Genomic DNA, 8,371 nt, shown 5'->3' on the forward strand with positions numbered 1-8,371 from the left:
AAGGATTTATTAATTTTTTTTTTGAAGGAAAGAGATTTTAAATTGAGAGAGAGATCTTTTTTACAAAAGATTATAATGTTTTTGTAAAGAGTAAAAAAAAAAAAAAGGAAAAAAAAAAAAAAAAAAAAAAAAAAAAAAGGAATAAAAAAAAAAGTTAATAAAATAAAATTTTTTATTTAATGATTTTTTCTTTTTCTGGTTGAAAAAAAATGTTGCAATACTTACGCACTGAAAAAAAAAATTATGCACGTAATTTAAAAAAAAAAAAAAAAAAAATAATTTTAATATATTTTAATTTAAAATATATTAAAACACTTTAATATAAAAATGCTTGATTGTTATTCTTTTTTATTTTATAAAAAAATAAAATTTTTTTTTTGTTTTTTTTTTCTTTAAAACTAGTTAATACAAAAATTATTTTATATAATTAAAATATTAAAAAAAAAAAAAAAAAAAAAAAATACAAAAAAAAATACCAAAAAAAAATACAAAAAAAAAAATATAAAAAAAATAAAACCTTTGTTATATATAATTGCGTTACTTTTATCAAAAATTGTTTAAAAAAAAATTATTAGTATATTTATTAAGAACACTATTAAAAGAAAAATATATAAAAAGTTAATCTATAAAAGAAAAATAAAACTAAAAATTTAATATCCCTGAAAAAATATTATTATGAAACAAAGCAATACTTTTTATATTTTTATATTATAATTTATTCAAAAAAAAATGTTACTATTCAAACAAGTGTTTTATACTTTTTGAATAGAATGACAAAATTATTCGTAGTTTTAAATAGAAAATTTAAAAAATAAATTTAATAACCTTTTTTTTTTATTTTTTTTTTCAAAAAAATTTCTTTTTTCATTTTTAAACAATTATTGAAATGTGTAAATGGAGAACTGTTAATATATTTTTTTGAATGATCTTTTTAGTTAATAAAGACACATTATTAACAGCATTTTAAAATAAAAGTTAAAATGTTTTCATATTATCATTTTATGCTAAAACTATAAATTTTTTTCCTTAACTGAAAACTTTTTTTTAATCAAAGATTATTTATTTTATTTGTAAAAAATATTTTACAACATAGAAATTTTTCGTAAAATTTAGTTATAATTATATTTTTTTTTTTTTTTTAATGATGTCCAATAAATGGAGAGTATTTTTTTAATTTTTCTATCTTTTACATATTTTTATTTTTTTTTTAGTTTTTGAGGTAGTTTTAATGCATATTAATTTTGTAAAATGTTATTAATAGAAGTAAATTTTGATAAATTTCCATTTTATAATAATATTGTATTTTTAAAATTTTAATTTTTTTTTTTTTTTTTTTTAAAGTTAAAAATGAAAAAACAATAGCCACATAAATTATTTGCCAATTTTAAATGAAAATTTTTTTTGGGAAAATAGTCAATAGAAATTGTGAAAAATCAATTTTCCATATAATTTTAAAAGTTTCAAAAAAATTTAACGAAAATTCTAAAAAGTTAAATTTTTATTATATATAATAGTAAATTGTTTACATAAAATTTCGTAATGCTATTTTAAAAATGAAAAAAAACTTACCTAGTATAAAATTTTTTTAATTATAAATTTTTACTAAAAATATTTTTAATGTTTTTCTTTAAAGTAGCAGTAAAAAATAAAATAAAATAAAATAAAACAAAATAAAATAATAAATATTTATTTTAATTATTCTTAGTATTTAAAATGAAAATTTTTTTTTTTTTTTTTTTTTTTTTTTTTTTTTTTAAATTTTAAAAAAAAAAAAAAAATCTACTATTACCATTGAACCATTTACAAACAGAGTTGCATCTCCTGAAACAGACATTACATCTCTTGCAATTAACACTACAACTTTTATGCCTGATACTATAGCTCCAACTGCACTTTCGAATTCTCTAGATAAAACACCTATTCTCACAACTCCAACTGCTTTTTTTCATACAACAAATAACAATTTATCTTCAAATCAGACAGATAGTATCCAACTGCAGAACCAACAAATTATACATGCCCCTCTTAAACAGGTTCAACAACATGTAAATGGAATAAACTGTACTGGAAACACTTCACCATGTCCAAGTGCGATTGCTCCAGATACTTTGACGCCAACAACATCAAGTGACCCTACCGAAGTTACGCCTACTCTTACACCTAAAGGTAATTTATTAATACCAATGGTTTCAGTAGGTATATTTATTTTGGGAATTATTTTTCTTTTGGTTCTTATTTGTAAAGTAAGATAAAATTAACATTTAAATATGATGAAACTTATATATTTAAAATCATAATTACATTAATGAAGAATTTTTATAATTTTTTATTTTTTAATTTGAATTATAGTGTACTCCTATTGGATCTTGGATTCGTTATAGGAAGTCAAAAAAAAAAAAAGCAAGAAAAAAGATTAAGAAAATAACAAGGGAACCGTTGTTAATGGATACAAACAATATAAAGAATGAACCAATAAATAATGAAAATTATTCGTTCTTATACCATGAAAAAGAAATACCACTATGTGATATGATTTTGGAAAATGAAAAAGATTTGAAGTATAAACATGTGAAGAAATCCAAAGCACATAAAGGAATGTATATGGAAAATGGAAAAGACTTGAAGCATGAAAAAATGAAGAAATCCAAAGCACATAAAGGAATGTGCATGAAGAATAAAAAAGATTTGAAGTATGAACAAATCCAGAAATCTAATGCTCACGAAGAAACGTATATGGAAAATGACATAGATTTGAAGTTTGAACAAATTAAAAAATCCAAAACACATGAAGGAACCTATATGGAAAATGAAATAGATTTGAAGTATGAAGAAATAAAGAAATCCAAAGCACATAAAGGAATGTACAAGAATAATGAAAAAAATTTGAAGTATAAACAAGTGAAAAAATCCAAAGAACATGACGGAATGTATATGGAAAATGAAAAAGATTTGAAGTATGAACAAATAAAGAAATTCAAATTGCATGAAGTAACATATATGGAAAATGAGGATGATTTGAAGTTTGAACAAATGAAAGAATCCAAAGAAAATGAAGGAATGTATATGCAAAATGAAGAGGATTTGAATTATGAACAAATAAAGAAATCCAAATCGCATGAAGGAACGTATATGGAAAATAAAGAAGATTTGAATTATGAACAAATAAAGAAATCCAAATCGCATGAAGGAACGTATATGGAAAATAAAGAAGATTTGAATTATGAACAAATAAAGAAATCCAAATCGCATGAAGAAACGTATATGGAAAATGACAATGATTTGAAGTTTGAACAGATTAAAAAATCCAAAATACCTGATGGAACCTATATGGAAAATGAAGTAGATTTGAAGTATGAAGAAATGAAGAAATCCAAAGCACATGAAGGAATATATATGGAAAATGAAAATAAATGCATTCGTGAAGTTGTAGAAATGTCAAAGAAGCACGAAAATGAATCGATATTGGGAGAAAAATTATATCAAGATGATCCTAGAAATGAAATTGAAGAAATTGAATTGAATGTAAATAAATCTAGAAATGAAATTAAAGATGAATTAAATAAAAATATATTAGAAAAAGACCCTGTTCATATTGTATGGCATATTAGGAATGGCACATTAAATGAGGAAAAAGCAAATGAAATAAACTTGCAAAAAGAAAAATCTACATGTGAAAATGAAATGAAAAATTTAGAAAATAAAAGATCACTTAATGATGAAGTATGTAGTTGGAATACATGGATAAATATACATTTGATAGCCTTACTTGAGTATAAAACAGAAGAATGGAAATTGAATAAAACCGAATTTTTTAATATTTGTTTAGAAGAGATCAAAAAAGATGGAGAAAATTCTAATTTAAAAGAAATTGGAAATAATTTTGTAATGAAAATAAAAGAAGAAAATAATACCGATACAATAGATAAAAATAGTAGTATATTAGATAAATATAAAAATGAAGAGTGGTTTNCGTATATGGAAAATAAAGAAGATTTGAATTATGAACAAATAAAGAAATCCAAATCGCATGAAGGAACGTATATGGAAAATAAAGAAGATTTGAATTATGAACAAATAAAGAAATCCAAATCGCATGAAGGAACGTATATGGAAAATAAAGAAGATTTGAATTATGAACAAATAAAGAAATCCAAATCGCATGAAGGAACGTATATGGAAAATAAAGAAGATTTGAATTATGAACAAATAAAGAAATCCAAATCGCATGAAGGAACGTATATGGAAAATAAAGAAGATTTGAATTATGAACAAATAAAGAAATCCAAATCGCATGAAGGAACGTATATGGAAAATAAAGAAGATTTGAATTATGAACAAATAAAGAAATCCAAATCGCATGAAGGAACGTATATGGAAAATAAAGAAGATTTGAATTATGAACAAATAAAGAAATCCAAATCGCATGAAGGAACGTATATGGAAAATAAAGAAGATTTGAATTATGAACAAATAAAGAAATCCAAATCGCATGAAGGAACGTATATGGAAAATAAAGAAGATTTGAATTATGAACAAATAAAGAAATCCAAATCGCATGAAGGAACGTATATGGAAAATAAAGAAGATTTGAATTATGAACAAATAAAGAAATCCAAATCGCATGAAGAAACGTATATGGAAAATGACAATGATTTGAAGTTTGAACAGATTAAAAAATCCAAAATACCTGATGGAACCTATATGGAAAATGAAGTAGATTTGAAGTATGAAGAAATGAAGAAATCCAAAGCACATGAAGGAATATATATGGAAAATGAAAATAAATGCATTCGTGAAGTTGTAGAAATGTCAAAGAAGCACGAAAATGAATCGATATTGGGAGAAAAATTATATCAAGATGATCCTAGAAATGAAATTGAAGAAATTGAATTGAATGTAAATAAATCTAGAAATGAAATTAAAGATGAATTAAATAAAAATATATTAGAAAAAGACCCTGTTCATATTGTATGGCATATTAGGAATGGCACATTAAATGAGGAAAAAGCAAATGAAATAAACTTGCAAAAAGAAAAATCTACATGTGAAAATGAAATGAAAAATTTAGAAAATAAAAGATCACTTAATGATGAAGTATGTAGTTGGAATACATGGATAAATATACATTTGATAGCCTTACTTGAGTATAAAACAGAAGAATGGAAATTGAATAAAACCGAATTTTTTAATATTTGTTTAGAAGAGATCAAAAAAGATGGAGAAAATTCTAATTTAAAAGAAATTGGAAATAATTTTGTAATGAAAATAAAAGAAGAAAATAATACCGATACAATAGATAAAAATAGTAGTATATTAGATAAATATAAAAATGAAGAGTGGTTTGTTAATTTGAAGAAAGAATGGGAACAAGAACAAAAAAAACACTTAGAATATTTAGAAGAACATGAAATTAAAAAAATGTCAGAATTGGGATTAAACAATTTTATTCTAGGTAAAAAAAAAAAAATATGGAAGGAATGGATAGAATGGCAAATAAAGCATTCATACGAATACAAAAATCAGAAATGGTTTGTACAATTGCTAGAAGAATATGAAAAAGAAGAAAAAGAAGAAATTTTAAAGGAAAAAAATATAGAGAAAGAAGGAAATAATGGAATAGATAAAAATGAAATGAAGAAAAATTTGGAAAGGAGAATTTTGTTAGATATTTATATGATGTTATTAGAGGAATGTATAAAAGAAGAGTTGCAAAAAGAAGAAGAATTTTATAAAACAAACATAATAGAGATGAGGAAATTTAAAAATTTGGACGAAGAAGCAAATAAATTAGAAAAAATAGAAAAAGAAAGAAGTTCGAATGTTATATCAGAGAAAGAAAAAGAGGAAATAGAAAAATGGAAAAAGGAAAAATGGTTTATTGAGTTAATGTTAGAATGGAAAAATAATGAAGAAAAATATATGATGGAGATAAATAAAGAAATTTTAGCAAAAAAGGATCAAGGAAGAGTAATAGATATTATCTTAGAAAGACAAGGCAATATATTGAAAAAACACTGTGAAAATATTTGTAGAAAGTGGAAAGAAAATGACAACAATGAAGAATGGTTTACAAAGTTAGTTAAAGTACATGAAAATGAAGAGAAAGAATATAAAAGTAGAATTGATAAAAAAAGTATAGAAAAAAAAAAAGAAAATGTAAAAACCATAGAAATTTGTGAACCACTAACGGAGTTTAACAATAAGGGAGAAGAAAAAATGATAAAATATGAAAGGAATAGTTCACAGGAATCATATGAAAAGAATAATTCTACAGTAAACAAAAAAAAATTAAAATGGAAGACTTTAATAGAAATATATATGGTAATATTGGAGGAATATAGAAAAGAGGAGTGGTTATTGAATAAAAATAAAAATAAAAATAAAACTTAAACTATTAAATGATGTTATTAAAAACAAATGTAATCATGTTTATAAATATAAATGGAATACAAACATAAAAATTACAATAAGAAAAATATTATATAACATTTTATGTTTAAAATTTTTTGGTATCTTATTTTAATGATTCTTTTAAAATATTAAGTTGAAATACAAGTAATATATATATTATATATCCTCTTTTTTTAAAAACTATATTATTTCCTTTGTTTTTGTTTTTTTTTTTTTGGTTAATTGAATAGATTTAATTGTATTTATATAATAATATATTATATTTTTTATATATTTAACAGATACGTAAATTATAGACTATGCAAATGGATAATAAATTATCTTTCTGATATAAAAATTGATAAAAATGAAATAAAATTGCATTTAAATTATAATAGAGACATCTTTGAATTAGGTTAACAAAAAGCAATATTTTGAAAATTATCTACAAGTAAATCTTTCATTTATCTAATCATATGATTAATTTATAATACATACAACACATACATTTAAAATACATAACAAATTTTAGAATGAAAACTAAGGAATATTTCATTTTGGGTTATTCCTCATCTTTGATAAAAGCAGAAATATATAAATATTAAAAGATGCTATCAACAATATTTATTTAATATTAAATAAAACAAGTAGAGAATAAAAAGATAAATAAAGTAAAAATGTTAAAATATATAAAATTTAGTTTAACAAGCTTCAGTTCTTTTTTCCACTTTGAATTCAACTACTTTTTTCTTCATTAACTTTCATATTTTCTTCTCTTTTCCACTTTTCATTTTTTTTCATTATACTCTTTTCCAACTCTTCCTTTTATCATTTTCTTTTCCCACTCTTCTTTTATTTTAGCATTTCCTTTTCAAACTTTTCAATTATTTCTAGCATTCTCTTTTCCCCCTCTTCCTTATTTTTTCGCATTTTCTTATCCAACTTAATTTTTTCTTTTAGCGTTCTCTTTTTCCAATCTTCGCCTCTTTTTAGAATTCGCTTTTCCCGCTCTTCCAAATGTTTTAGGATACTCTTATCATACCCATGCTTTTCTTTTAGCTTTATCTCTTCCCACTCTTCCTTACGTCTTAGAACTCCCTTTTCCTGTACTTCTATTTCTTTTTTTTTTTTTAGCAGTTTCTTTTGATCATCTTCCATTTTTTTTTTTTCTTTTTGCATTTCCTTTTCCAAATCACCTTTCATCTTTTTATTGCTATTATGCAATATCTTCTGCAACCTAACATTCATTTCATTTTTAGCTTTCAATTTAAGAGAGTAAGTTCTCTGTAAATTATTACAAATGATTTAAAATTTTGTTTTTATAATATATATAAAGTTTATAATTATAAACTTTATTTTACCTTAAAACGAAGGAAAGAAATAATAATGATAACTAACTGAAAAATACTTAACGACTTTTTATCAAGAAGATTTGTTGATGTAGCTGAATCCAAATTAATATCTTTAGATGGATTTTGAATGGCATCAGGTGAATTCAAATTATCATGTAATGGATTTTCTGGTATTGAAACAGTTGCATCTTTAATTTCCCTATGAGCGAAACCTTCAGTTGAATCTTCCTCATCTAGTGTCTCACAAGAATCAATATAAATAATATCACTTAGATTAAGATCCATTTTTGGTATCTTTAATAATGTAAAAAAAATTATTGAGAAATTATTTCTAATATTTTTTTTAATGAATTTTAAAATATTTCCCTTTTTTTTCAGTAAGGATAATATAAGTTAAAAACAAAAAATGTGGAAATATAAATTAGAAATTAACAAATAACTTAAACAATATAATTTTTGAAAAAAATATTAGTTTTAAAATTTTTTTTTAATTTTAACACAGAAATGTCTATTAAAAAATAAATCTATAACTACAACATAAAAATTTTAAATTTTAAATTCTAAATCCCACATCCTAAATCCTAAAATTATTAATTATATACTATAACCTCTTATTTATTATATATTTT

The 8,371-nt window shown here is 22.0% G+C and overlaps 2 protein-coding genes across 2 annotated transcripts; one reads left to right on the top strand and one right to left on the bottom strand.

Moving 5' to 3' along the window:
- Positions 1-1,388: 1,388 nt before the first annotated feature.
- On the top strand, positions 1,389-6,390 carry PGAL8A_00000100 (surface-associated interspersed protein (SURFIN); the record flags this gene model as incomplete). Its single annotated transcript, XM_028672850.1, has 3 exons — positions 1,389-1,489; positions 1,811-2,243; positions 2,350-6,390. The coding sequence occupies 3 exons, from the start codon at positions 1,389-1,391 to the stop codon at positions 6,388-6,390; spliced, it is 4,575 nt and encodes a 1,524-aa protein (XP_028529362.1).
- Positions 6,391-7,242: 852 nt separating this feature from the next.
- Positions 7,243-8,027, bottom strand: PGAL8A_00000200 (fam-i protein; the record flags this gene model as incomplete). The annotated part of the gene is made up of 2 exons (XM_028672851.1): positions 7,243-7,674; positions 7,752-8,027. 2 exons carry the CDS (start codon positions 8,025-8,027, stop codon positions 7,243-7,245), a joined length of 708 nt encoding a protein of 235 aa, XP_028529363.1.
- Positions 8,028-8,371: the final 344 nt, after the last annotated feature.

The sequence above is a fragment of the Plasmodium gallinaceum genome, assembly GCF_900005855.1.
Source record: "Plasmodium gallinaceum strain 8A genome assembly, contig: PGAL8A_v1_1, whole genome shotgun sequence".
Taxonomy (NCBI): Eukaryota; Apicomplexa; class Aconoidasida; order Haemosporida; family Plasmodiidae; genus Plasmodium; species Plasmodium gallinaceum.